This window comes from Crocodylus porosus, unplaced genomic scaffold, assembly GCF_001723895.1.
Source record: "Crocodylus porosus isolate Cpor-Errol unplaced genomic scaffold, CroPor_comp1, whole genome shotgun sequence".
In the NCBI taxonomy this organism is placed as follows: domain Eukaryota; kingdom Metazoa; phylum Chordata; order Crocodylia; family Crocodylidae; genus Crocodylus; species Crocodylus porosus.
Window position 1 is genome coordinate 35,147,358 of NW_017728951.1, and position 14,230 is coordinate 35,161,587.

The 14,230-nt window shown below is 45.2% G+C and overlaps 1 protein-coding gene across 7 annotated transcripts in view; it reads left to right on the top strand.

The window, feature by feature from the left end:
- Window positions 1-14,230, top strand: part of ARHGAP22 (Rho GTPase activating protein 22) — a 333,567-nt gene that overhangs the window by 293,061 nt on the left and 26,276 nt on the right. For all 7 annotated transcript variants that reach the window (XM_019555600.1, XM_019555601.1, XM_019555604.1 and 4 more), the window contains one exon: window positions 10,291-10,423. In XM_019555600.1, the coding sequence (XP_019411145.1) occupies window positions 10,291-10,423 (133 nt within the window). The remainder of the gene's footprint in view (window positions 1-10,290; window positions 10,424-14,230) is intronic.

Consider the following 14,230-nt stretch of genomic DNA (forward strand, 5'->3'; position numbering starts at 1 on the left):
TAAGAAAAGGCAGCACATCCCTGAGTCTGCGATGCTGTTACTCATTCTCAGCCTGGAATGTCCTGAAAGAGTTTATTGGAGACATTCTTCTAATTCTTTCCTCCCTTTCTGTTCCTGGCCACCCATCCTCCTTTCTTTGATTCTTAACCACAGTTAATATTTGCTCAATAAGTGGAATTGTCAAAGAAGAGTTCACCCCCACTGTGGCAGTTCAAGCATTATGTTCCAGCTGATGGTATATAAGCAGCAGCTGAATGTACATGATTTCCATTGCTCAACTCAGCAGACAGGAGAAATATCCCTGTTGCATGTGCTTGATGGCATTGCTTAGATTGAAGACATGCAGCAGCCTCCACACTTAGCTGTGGTGAAGTCTTGACAGAGTGTGGTTTCTTCCCAGTGAAGCTTCTTAGACACTGATAACCCAAACCTGCCTAGTATTTTGGCAGTGATCATGGTTGAGATTTTGATTTCTCACCCTTATACAAGAGGGGAAAAAAATCTTCCTTGGAAAAGGAAATCAGCTCCCTCCCCCAAAGTGTACTACTTACCCCTTTTCAGTGGCATCACATGCCCACAATACACTGAGGATGCTTTCTGCAGTCAGTTGAACTGCAGGTTTCCTCTTCATGATCTTGGTTTGGTTCCATGTTCTGCTTCAGATTGACTCTCAGACCCCAGAGAATCAGGTCTTTAGGGAAAGGAATTCAGTTTCTCTTTACCTCTGATCCCCAGTGCTAAGTGCCCCTTCCTTTTTCATAGAATTGGTGTGAGGATAAATGTATTAAGGATTGTTAGCACTTGCAATGGTATATGCCTAGGGTGATTATAATAATTTGAGGGAAATCCAGGATGGGGTAAGGAAATCCAGGATGGGGTAGTGAAGGGATGGCAGGGGGTGCCATTGCATGTGTGCACATGCATGCGTACACACACACACACACACACACACACACACACACAACCCTGAACCCATGGCTTGCAGAATGATTGTGTGGACGCATACACATTCACCCACACACACACACACACACAGCCCTGACCCTGTGGCTCCCAGGAACGGGCCTGGGAAGGACAGCATGCCGTGCACACACAGCCACACACACAGCCCTGAACCAATGGCTCCCTGCACGCACCCTCCCCTGACTACCATACAAAAGGCTCCCCTCGCAGCCCAGCGGGGTCTGACCCAGGAGCCTCATACGCCAGTGGGTTCCTGCCAATATGGGACTTTTACTTCCATTTTCTGCAATGGTCGGGATGCTGAGACAGCCTCCAAAATCCAGGACTGTTCCAGCCAATCCAGGACATATGGTCACCTTATATATGCCCCAGCAGAATATTGTGCTCCTCTATGGTCCAGAAGTTGTCACACTAAGAAGCTCAACACTATCCTTAGCAGCATGCTGAGATTCATAACAGGCTGCACAACGTATGCAAACACCCATGTACTCCCTGTACTCTCAGGCATTAGACCAACCGATATAATAAGACAGGCCCTAACATCATTCCTGGTGTTAGAAGCAAGAGATGATGAAAATCACCTGCTCCATCAGCTGTTAACTAAAGGCTCAAACAAATTGAGGCTTAAGAGACTCAAAGGTCATAAACCACTTATATATGAAGGCCACAAGCTCCTGAAAGAGATTGGGGATACTGAATCAAATCTATGGGTAGCAATGGAGTGGGCTGACCACTGGGAAAGGTTAGACTTGTTCCTACAGTATTTTATACCAACCACAAATGAGTACCCCATTGGGTACAATCTTGGCAGAGAAGTGAGGGTCAAGCTCAGCAGACTGAGATCTGGTTATGGCTACTTCAAAACAGCACTGCAGAAGATGAACATCTTGGACAGCCCCCTGTGTGAAGGTGGTATCCAACAAATAACACAGCACTTAATCAAAAGCTGCAATCTTTACAAGTGTACAGACTTGTACACTTGGGGTAGATAGAATCCGCACATTGAGCCAGAATACCAGACAGTGGCTCATAGATTTAGAAGTTGCTATATGATGCCATGTGAAAGAGAAAGAGGTGTTCAGACATGTTAGGGCTGGGGGCCGGAGAAGCACCTAACAGAGAGGTGTACAGAGAAGGTACAGCACAGGCAACATTAGGACACACTTCTCCCACAGAATATGTTTTGGGCAGACTCTGGTTGGAACTCCCAGTGCGTTCAGTGAGAGTTGAGGGCAGAACTTGTCTCTTCATGCTGGAGAAGCAGCATTTTTTGCTTTTGCAGAATAGATCCAACCCTTGTACTCTCTGAGGGGATGGGGAATCCCTTTTCAATCAGTTTCCTTCTGCGCCACTGACTAAGAATAAAATAGAACTTGCTTTCTGAGGACAGAGGAGGGAATCCCTTCCTGGGGTATCAGTTTCCATGTAAACCACTTAGTCACAATGAGTTTGGATTGATACAGTTGCATCAACAATTCTAAATAACCTAAAAACTGGGGTTCTCTACAGAGCAAATACTGCACGAGCAGAGACAGGGAAAGCTTCCTGAGATTCTCCACCACTAGAGTTCAGCTCTTGGCTGGAGGAAACCCCTCTAGACAGCTGTGTCTAGGAGAACATGGAGAAGAGCACCATTCACAATCACTAACCTGCTCAACCTTGGATTGTGGCCAAAAGACCATCTGGGTGGAAGGTGATAGTTATGTTTTGTGCCAAGTCTGTGCTTAGGAGCAAATGGAAGTCAGGGACTCATTTCCCCTAGTCCTGTGTATAATTTTCTTTCCTAACTGTAGAAAGGAAAGGCTCCATGTTCCATCCAGTTCTTCTAGTTTGTTGCATTCAGTGGCATTCTGCAGCCACAATAGTTATAGAAGTTACAACCTGTTTAACTACAGGCAGGAAACTCTATGACATATCTCCATACCTCTCTTATTAAATTCATTGTTGTGAGAGTGCACTGAAACTCTGTGGATGCTCTGTAAGAGAACTAAGATGAGTGTCTAGGAAGCCCAAGGCTGGTTGTAACTCAGAAGAATTATTTGTTATAACAGATTGTCCGAATTCTCGGCCCTGAATTCCACTACTCTGAGGTTTGAGAAATCTCTAGGCTTGAATCTGCCTTTTTGGCTTTGTTTCTGAGTGAGATTTAGAGCTCAAGGAAAGGCCTGTTGTCCAGTTCTGTTGGAAAGTAATCAAATATTTATGCTATACCTGCTCTTGTGCAATTACTAAAGATGGTGTATGATATATCTTGCAAGATTGACTTAAATGTTGAGATTTCTGCTCATAAATTTGTGAGGATTTGGTACTGAAAAATTTAAACTGAACCCTGTGGTCTATTTTGGTACTAAACACTGGACTCCAGTTCCAGGCTAATCTTGATCTGTCCTCATACTCATTGGGCAGTCTCTACTACACATAAACTCTGTTACTCTGTAAAGAAAGGTTTTATTAGAATATACATGTACTGCAAATAAAATCTCAACTCTGGTGGTGAATGTAGCCTGATCTGATATAGTTAAAGCTAGTATAGTTAAACTGGTGTATACCTCTGTTTGGACATTCATGGCACAAGTTGAAGGCAAATTGAATTAACAATAAACAAAAAAACTTTGTATTATTACGAAGATGAGGGTTCCAGCTGCTGGGCACCTCGCCATTAGTTCATCATTATTACAGACATATGCTATAGACAAATATATCTCTAAAAAGAGAGGAGGAGCTACTGCTTCAGAGTAATCAACATTCAGCCACCTGGGACCTACCACAGGATCATCAACAGTAACCGTGTAACTGTTACCTTTGTATTCAAGTGATTCAAGTGAGTTAAATTGCCCTAACTTGGATCACTGATGAATGAAGGTTAAATCTATAGAGCAGGAGTGGGCAAAATAAAGCCCACCAACTAATCAGATCTGGCCTACAAGTGGGTGGTGGCTCCAGCAGCCAGGTTGGGGGGTGAGGCTGCAGCTGCGCGTGGGTTCAGGCTTCCACACTCGTCGCACAGCTGTAGTGCTCCCTGCCCACCCCACCCCCCTGGTGCCCGGAGCACTGATCCAGATGATGCTGGCTGTGTTTGGGCAGCTGTGGACATAGTCAGCAACTTCTGGTGGCCCCAGGGGAGTGGGAGTAAGGGGTGTGCTACATTTGTGGGTGGGTGGACTCTGGCTGTTGTAGGGGGTGGGGGTGCTAAAGTTGCTGGTAGGTTCAGGCTTGTACTGTAGTTGTAGTCCTGGGAGGAGGGGAGGGAGGGACAGAGAGAATGGGAGAAAGAGAGATGTGTGATCCTTGACAGGTCACCGAAACTCATTACATGGCCCACCAACCCAAATAACCACCCACCCCTACTGCAGAGGTTTTGCTATACTTGTTTTGCTACAGAATCATATAGATGTAAAAGTTAGATAACAGCATGTATTGATATCTTTTGAAATCAATACAATTATGTCTCTTTAAACTCTTAATTATTTGAGTGTACAGGTTTCCCTCGATTTATGCTGTACATGTATTCCTGGAGAACGGTGCATAAATCAAATTGGCGTAAAGTGAGCCCACTTTACAATGTAACAAATAGGGATAGGTTCCTATGGTGGTGAGGGAGGGAGGGAGTGAGGCTGGGACTAGGGAAGGGGTGGGGGGAGGGGTTCCACTCCCAGAGCTGCACATGGCAGCAAAGCAGAGGGAACAGAGTAGCACTCACCCCAGCCCCAGCTGCAGCAGCCCTGGGAGCAGCCAGCTGCCTGCAGCCACTGGGCTGTACCATGCTCTGCCTGTCCCCGCTCACCTCTGCTCCTGGGCTGTGCCATGCCCTGGTGCAGGCAGCTGGTGTTGGCTGCTTCTGGGGCTGCTGCAGCTGGGGCTGGGGTGGGTGCTGTGCTCCATGCCTCCTGGGGCTCTGTTTGTCTACACTCACCCCAGCCTGTGCTGGAGCAACCCTGGGAGCAGCTGACACCAGCTGCCTGCACCACAGCACAGCACAGTCCAGGAGCTGGGGTGAGCCCAGGCATGGGGGGACAGGCGGAGCACAGTGCAAGCAGCTGGCTCCAGCTACTCCCAGGGCCACTGCAGCTGGGGCTGGGGTGAGTGAGGCCACGGCCCTTTCCCCTCCCCCCACAGACTTACCTGTTTGTGGGAGTGGGCATCTATGCTGACTGCATAAGTGCAAATTTACCTTGTATATAATGAGTTATGGGTCTAAATATGCCATCGCATAAGTGCGAATGTGTATATGAAGAACCTGCATAAATTGAAGGAAACCTGTATCAACACAGTATTGAAATAAAATAACCAATTAGCATACTATATACCGCAGTCGCTTTCCTCCCAAAATTAGCCTTCTAAAACTGGGGTGTGTATCTTAAACAGGAAACCCACGTTTCTGCCCAGATTAATAGCAGTGGCATTTCTATTTAGGCAGTTGAAGGAATCAATTGACTTCATGGCTTATTATAATGCACTTGATTTGTGCTAATTGTTTTTCACCCAACAGGTGTTAATAACCCACTGTCCTTGTTAATAGTTTTGATCTTCTACTAATCAAACGATCCTTTCTTTGGCAGTTTTGCTGAAGAATTTTCAATTTAGCTACTGCTTATCTTGTTTCTACTACTTCACAGTTCCACAAACTTGTGTTTAGCTCTTTCCAAAATCCTAGAATTGCCAGTGGACTCCTATCTTAAGCAGCAGATATAGTCTCAGCTTTTGGCTAAGCAGCCAAGAGCTGCTGACAGTTCAGCTCTGAAAAGGTTAAAATAGCTTTTGCCCAAGCAAGAGAGGGAGGATGAACAAGCTGAAGTTCAGGCTCTGCCCCTGTTCTGTGAGGCCATAACTAGAAAAATCTTTTCTTCTTCATTCTGCCTTCCCCAAAGCAAGGCATGTGATGTATTTGAGGCACATGGTACATGAGAAAATATGGTAATTTATTCACACTTCCAAAAGGCCTCTGACAAGGGCCCCCCAAGCAGTCCTGAGTGAGAGTCACAGTACTGTCATGGAGCAAAATTGGCTGGAGACAAAAAGCGAAAAGTAGAATTAGCTTTTCTTCCTGGCAGAGGATTAATGATGGGGGCTCAGGGTCCCGCAGTAGATCCCAGGTGGTTGAATGTTGTTTATTAGTGGCTTGGGAAGGGGGAGGAGATGTGAAGTAGCAAAATTTGCCAAGGGCACAGTACTGTTTAGTCAGGACAAGAGAGCAAGGTGAGAAACTCTAGACAGACCTTATCAGGCAAGAGGAATGAGTAAGAAGACAGCAAATGGAAGGTGCCGTCAACCAATGCCAAGTAACACAAACTGGAAGGGGGCATTTAAACTGCTTGTAGACCATACAGTAGTGTCTGTGTGAAAAAAGGATCAAATATCATTGCAGATATCTCAGTTCAAGGTGATTCTGCAGACACAAGCTGCTAGGATGCCTAAGGAGTGGGTTGACAGTAATACAAAGAGATGGGTACTGGGAAAGGAAAGGGGGATAGGAGGTGTCAGGCAATCAGAAACAGCAATGGGGTAACGGTTGTTTTATGTCAAATTTTGAGTCAACTTGGTCTTCAGAAGGTAGATGGCTGAATTGACATGCAGCAGTCACAAGTGGACAGAACTTCTCTGTGTTCCCTGCTGTGACTGGCTGAACGCTCCCACCTCATAAGTGTCCCACACTCCCGTTAGCCTTCCCAGGGATTCGCCCTGTGCCAGGAGAGAACATGCAATGTCTTTCATTCCTGCAGGGAGTGCTGAGAGATGAAGGCTCCTTCCTCTCGGGTGCCTTCCCTTTACATGTGCTTCCTCTTCCTCTGTAGTGAGTGCATTGATTCCTGTGAGACCAAGCCAGAGTTGAATTAGGAAAGGGTTTCCAGAGGGTTTGCCTAGGATGCTTGTCCCCCTTTCATTACTGTTTCTTAGGTAGACTGTCTTGCCTAGTAGCATAACATGTGGAACTGGGACACCAGCTATAGGCACTCACTCAGGAAAGGAGGGTGCATGAATGGTGTAGGACTCTCAGGAGAAAGCAGGGTAGATTTGCACCATCTCTAAACTAGAGATGCATAAGCTTTCATATGCAGCAGCTTACTTCTTAGAAAGCAGTGATTACAATACACAGGGTAGGGAAGAGGGAGGAAAATCAAGGGGATACTGCTGGGAGAGGCAAGGTGTGTCAAAGAGAGAAAAGCAAAGCAGTTAACCCACTGAGGGATTATAAAAGCTAGCCCAGACAAAGGGATAAGAATCCATAGTCTTGGTTTGGAACATATGTAACACATCCAGTCTGTGGATGATTTCTTGTTCCAGTTTCCCATTCGAACTGTTTTTTAAGTGGTGCTGGATAAGGTTGGGTACTCTGAGGTCAGCAATGGAGTGTCCAGGGAAGATGCAGTGTTTTGCCACAGGCATGTCTTTTGGGAATCGTTAGATTGGTGTTTGGTCTTTGTTACACATAGGGATCATCCCATTTGTCCAATGGAGACAACAGGGGGGCACTGTGAGCAGGTAATGGTGTATATGAAGTTGGTAGAGGAACAGGTGAATGAATGTCATATATTATAATCTGTGTTATTTGGTCCAGTGATGATGCTGGTGTCTGTTGATTAAGGGGTACAGCTGGCATCTGACTCCAAAGCAAGGTCTGGTTCCTTGATGAGAATAGGAGTTAGGTAGTCTGTGGCTGAAGAGATGCCATTCGAGGTTGGAGGGCTGTCTGTAAGCCAGGACAGGTTTGACCCCCATGTCTACTTTGATTATGATCATCATTTTCCAGGAGGGGTTAGGTGTCATTAGTGGTGTGTCTAAGATGTTCAAATGGGGGCTGTAGATAACAACCAGAGCTATTCTATTGTCTTGGGTTTGGTGCTGTAGCAGGTTAGAGCAGGGTGCAAGTCTGGTTGTGTTTATTTGAGTGGCTGTGCATTTGGGGCTATGCATTGTATTGTATTGTATTCTAATTGTAGACCTGGCTCCAAATCCTTAAACTGTACATTGTGGTCAGTAGGATCAGAGCAGATATAATTGTAATGTACAGCTTGTTTATAGATGATGGATCTAGTTGTGTGCTTAGGATGAGAGCTGCTGGCATTGAGGTAGCTGTAGCAGTTGGCTTCTGATACAGCGTGGTAGTGATGTGGCCATTGTAAAACTTCACAGTGGTGTCCAAGAACTGAATTTGCTGGGCACAGTATTGCAGAGTTGGTTTGATGGAAGGGCCGAAGTCCTTAGTCATGGCGGATATCTCTTATGCATCCATATGATGATGGTCATCAGTGTACCTTAGGTATATTGTGACACCCTGTTGTATAATAATATCAGGATTGTCTTTAAGGCTGGGTATGGCTCTCCATTCCACTGGACTGAGGTTGTAATGTAAATATTGTTTTTTGGCAATCTCACATATGGCCTCCCAGTATGCCAATGTATTTATGACAGACCTTAAGGTTTGCTTTCTCTGCAACTGCCTTCTCATCCCCCTGGTATGCCTAAGGTACACTGATGACACCTGCATGACTTAACAGTTCTTACATGACAAAACTTTAAAAACAAACTTGAACAGGAAATTGCAGAAGAAGAAATTATCCACAGTCTGGATTGTGTTATGTATGGTTTAAACCAAGACCATGGATTTCTGTCTCATTGCCTGGATGAGTGTTTATAACCTCAGTGTCTCTCAATTGGTTAACTGCCTTTTTTTTCTCTCTCCTACCCACCTTGCCTCTCCCGTTCTTTCTGTTCTAATTGCTGCTTTCTATTGAAGCTCTGCTGCTGGCAGTCCCTTCACAGTATCTAATGAAGACACCCTCCACTTACAAAAGCTTATGCAGCTCTGATTTAGTTAAACTATAAGGAGAAATCTATGTTGCCTTCTTCCTGACTTCAGACTAACATGGCTAACTGTCTCTCTCTGCTGATGAGCTCTAGGGAGTCACCCATGTTGTTAGCATGGATTCTGTCACTGTTATTGTCTGACTCCATTAGGGTTGTTCTGGGATTAGATGTTACTGGTCACATTAGGCTGCCGCACTTTGGATAATTTCTGCATGTGCTGTCAGGATACTCTCTGTGATGCTGTGCCCCTAACAATCTCATTATTACAGGAAAGAGACTGCAAGCTTTGGCTTTTAGTGACAAAGAAGGTTGGCCAGGTTTACTGTAAACAAATCAACCTAAACACTAATATCTATGGCCAGCCAATCCATCGTGCTAGCTGCATGTTTGTAGGCATGGCATAGGTGTGAACATAACTAGGGTGACCACATGTCCTGGTTTGGCTTGGATAGTCCTGGATTTCAGAGGCTGGTCCTGGCTGGCCAGTGAAAATTAAAATGAGTGTCCCAGGTGCTGGGTGGGGAGGCAGAGCCATGGAATAGGAAGCCCTAGCAAGCACAAAAATTGCCCTAAAATAGGTTAACTTGGTTAGTGGAAAGACCATTAAAAAGGGGAGATGATTGTTCACACCTTTGAAGTAAAGAGCAATGGGTCATTAATGGACTATTAACTGCCTTACCTGCCCAAGTAGTATAATACCAGAGCTGCAGAATGCCTCCCACTCCTGTCTCTGCCTGCAGCAGCACTGCTGATTTGAGTTGGCCGGGAAGGGTAGTGTCCCAGATTTCATACTGTCCTGGATTTCACATTATCCTGTATAACCACCCTAAACATAACCTCTAAGCCTAGTATAAAGTATTAAATGGTACCTGGGCCTCTTTTTATACACAGATCAAAACAACTTCATTTTTACAGCATACAGATCCTAGTTCTTGACATTTATTCAAACATATGTAGGTGGCATCATCAGCATCCTCCTTCTTAAGGTTAATGCAGCCTTCCCACCAGATGGGGACACCTGTTTGTCAGGTCATGCTGATCCTTATTATGGTGTCTTGTACTGGCTTATTAATTCATTCTCTTTCTGTTGGCTTTGGAGGCACTTCTGAGGCTAGCCAGCTACTTTTCTAGGACTTCTGTTCAAGAATACAGTATGCCTGGTTTTGTTCCACTAAGGCTTACTTTGGTCCATGCTGTTAACGGGGCCTCTGTGTGATTTGTATACACACTGATTGATGGTTGTATTAATCCATACTCCAGTGAGGCTATCAAATGGCAGCCATTGCTGCTGCCAGCCTACCTGCCGCAGCCACTGCAACCAGGCCAGCCCCTGCCACTGCCCCTGTTATGTCTCTGCTCCTGCCTTGTGTAGCCATGTAGGAGGAATGCTTTCCTTCACTGCAGAGGCCTGCATTTTTTCCTATCAGCATCAAAGAAGCCATTTAGACACCTCTCCAGGATGCTCTGGGGACAGCAGGTCTTTGGATTTCTAAACTTCCCTCCTCTCTCTTCTTGTTGCAGCAACACTGATGTTCACACTGTGGCCTCCCTCCTGAAGCTTTACCTCCGAGAGCTGCCGGAACCTGTTATCCCCTTTGCCAAATATGAAGACTTCCTCTCTTGTGGACAGCTTCTCTCCAAAGATGAGGGCGAGGTCAGTGCTTCTCCTAACCCATCTCCTTTTATCCTCAATGCTGTTCTTAAGCTTCCTGACCCAGTGCAGGCCCATTTCACAACTCTGAACCAAAGCCCAGTACTCCCTGTGAGTCTTCCTTGAACTTCAGTAAGCTTTGTTTCAAGCTGTCATACCATGAGCTGCAGCATGAAGCAGATGGCTCTTGGAAGTAGGTCTTGAAATCCTGCAGTGTGCAACATTCATAGAGCATGGTTTGATATTCTTTTTGATTATGACTTGTTCTTCTTAGTAGGGCTGCTTTCTAGTTGATGCCATAAAGAGGTGTGAGTCAGGAAGCCTGGATCACTGACTCATTCTGACTCACTGGACAAGTCATTTCACCTGCCTATGCCTCATTTTCTCCATTACTTATATGGGGATTATAATTCGTACCTCTGAGATGCATTCAGGGAGGTTCTTAACTGATGTCTGTAAGTGGCTTTAAAGAGTTACTCAGAGGAAAGAAGCCACAAAAGAGTAAATTATGGTATTATCTCAAATGCATAGGAGGATAAATAATAATGTTGAGCACTTCAACAGTATCTTCTATTGAAGATTGACTTTCCATATTTTCCTCCATTTTATTCCAAATAGTAGAACAACCTAAAGGAGCCTTCCAAGTCTTGGGAAGAAGTGCAGATTGGTTGAAAGGTGTCTTTTGGATTCTGTGGAAGATAATGGGATAATTTATTATTGTTGTAATTTATAAATTATTCTCCCATCCCAGTGATATCTGACCACCATATTGGATTGGACCTGATCTGATGGAGGCAGGAAGGATTGCATTACCTTCTAGATGGAGATTGTCAAGAGGGATTTGAACCATATTACTTGTGCCCCACATGTCTGTGGGTTCTGGAGTAACCCATGCGGGGTTCTAGCCTGTTGCGCTATGTGTACAGCCAAGAATGTGCTCCTAGTGTTGCTCTAGTGGTTGGTCCCAGGGGACTACATCAACCTATCGCTTCTTCATGGGGGGCTTTCCTGTAATTTGAGTGCAAAGTTCTGATGCTAACCCCAGAGCCAATCCCTGTTGATATCCCAAGTATGTGCCTGTGTGCGGCCATTAGTATTTATGCACCATGTAGTAGTAGTGATCCCAGTATCTGTATGCTGATTCATTACACCATGATACAGTTGCAGCCATCCGTGCAGAGGCAGTACACCAGAGTGTTGATGGAGCTTCACCTAGACTGATAAGAGAAAGAGTTTTGAACTCCTGAAGCCCATTACACAAGAGCAAGCCTAGTACTACAGTGGACATCGTTCAGTATATTAACTATGTAGCTTGCCAGCAGACTTCATTGCCTGGGAAGCAGCATCAGTCTTGTTTTTGTATGAATGCTAGACTTAAAAGAACTGTATTTCATTATTCTGTTTGCATGGGAGGGAGGGACCTCCCTGTAGTTCTTCTTTGTTTAACCATACTTCACGTCACTGAAATGAAAGTTTACAAAACACAACGTAGTGCTTAAGCCTCTGCTGAAAATGTGCTTCTAACAATTTCTGAATTGTCAGATCAATGTGGAGCCCCAAAAGAGCTGTCTCCTTTTGGGAAGGGAACTTGGGATAGACACAGCATGGATGGGGAGCACCCCAGTGTCTGTCTGTTCTCAGTAAAGCAAGTAGGACAAGTTCACATAAATCACTGCCCTGACCAATAAAGCTATTTGGGGGTTTTTTTATGTGGGTAATTTTCTTGATGAAAAAAACATGGTTTCACTTCAACAATATTTGTCACAGGAAATTATCAGCTTCAGGGGATTTTTTTGCAGGAGAATACAAAAGCAAAGTCTTTGTTTTGAGTTTACATCTGAAAACAAAATGCATTTTTATTTTAACCTGAAGTGTCTGCCCTAGTTGTGTTTTCAAATGGAAATGAAAATGTTTGTAATGAATTGGATGTTTCAGACTAAAACTGCTGTTTTTCTTAGGTTGTTCAGACCTGAATGGCAGAAACAATATTACTTTAGTCAAAACATTAACTCAAAACACGTGTTTTTATTATGCCAACTAGAAAAATCTAAATAAAACATCATATGGAACTGAATTGAAAACTTTTGCTTAGTTTCAAACCATTTATTCTTAATCAAAATGTTGATGACTAAGCAGTTGGAAAGTTCCTATGGTCTTTCCATTTTTTGAGACCAAAAAATATTGACAGAAGTTTTTTCATTCAAAGTATCTGTCAGTTAAACTCCGGGACACTTTACTTTGTGTTGTCGCCTCTCAACCAGAGGTGGTTTTTGTTATACACAAAATTAGTACTGTGAAGGCCAGTAGTATAACTAGGGCAGGGTGATAGGGGCAGCTGCTCAGGCACTGATTGGAGGGGTCAAGAGGAAAAAACTGCTGTCTCTGCAGCTGCACAGTTGTGCTGGCCATAGTACAGTGGCAGCCAGAAGTTGCCACTGCCCGTGTGCTGCAGGAAGCTGTGTTGTTACATCTCTGGTGCAGGCCTCCCCATATGCACTCTGGAACAGTAGCAAAGAATGCTTGGGATATATCCCAGACCTTTTGCTTCTTATCCAGGTTGCTCGCATACATCCCTGCATCAATCCTGATCACCTCTTCACAGCAGATGTGGAGCCTTTATTGCTCTTACTTCTATACCAGTATTCATCTTTGTACAGCTGTAGTGCTGTCTGTGGGACAGGGCCAGGAGCATAATCTCTCTGGTGCGGCTGACTCTAATCACAGCCAGGTCCAGGAAGAAACAAAGTAGATAAAGGTGAAAAATTGTAGAATAAAAATTAAGGAAATATTTTCAAGTTTTTAAATTCTCATTTGATTTCAAGAGATGCCCACTGTCGTGTTGGCATCTCTACTGCTGCAGGGAGCCAGATTTTATGCCCAACACTCATGAAAGGAAGAAGGCAGGCAGACATCATTAAACCAACTCTTCTCAACCTTTTTAGATTCAAGGCACCTCTCAGAAAATACCAGCTCTTAATTTTCACATTGCGAAGAATAGAAAGATCACAAGAGCAGGAGGGCACAAAAGGGAGCAGGAGGGCACAAAAGCCCCATGGCTCACCAAAAGCATCCGGGAGTGTCTCCTAGATAAAAGGGAGGCGCACGCCCAATGGAAGGGAGGGGCCATCACCAGGGAGGACTATACTGCGGTTGCTCAGGGATGCAGGGGTGCAGTCAGGGAGGCCAAGGTGGAGATGGGACTGGGACTAGCGTCACAGATCAAGGACAACAAGAAGTCCTTCTTCAAATACATAGGGAGCAAAAAGAAGGTACTGGGTAATGTGGGGCCCTTGCAAAACATGCTAGGATATCTGGTCGTCACACCAGATGACAAAGCTAACCTATTTAACGACTTCTTTGCCTCCATTTTCCTGAGCAGGGACTGGATCAGCCCCCCATCGGGCCCCCCTCAGGTCCCAGGGGAGGTGCACCTAGGCCAAGGGTCAGTGAGGATCTAGTCAGGGAACTGTTGGGGGGACTGGACATATTTAAATCAGCTGGTCCAGACGATCTCCACCCCAGAGTGCTGAGGGAATTAGCTGAGGTCATTGCGGGACCCCTGGCATGGCTTTACGAGCACCCGTGGTGCTGTGGTGTGGTGCCAGAGGACTGGAAGAGGGCCAACGTGGTAACCGTCTTCAAAAAAGGGAGGAAGGAGGACCTGGGGAAGTATAGGCCAGTTAGTCTTACCTCGATCCTGGGTAAGCTTTTTGAGAGAATTATTCTGGCACATGTCCACGAGGGGCCAGCAGGGGAGATTATGCTTAGGGGCAACCAACACGGGTTCATTAGCGGCAGGTCCTGTCAGAC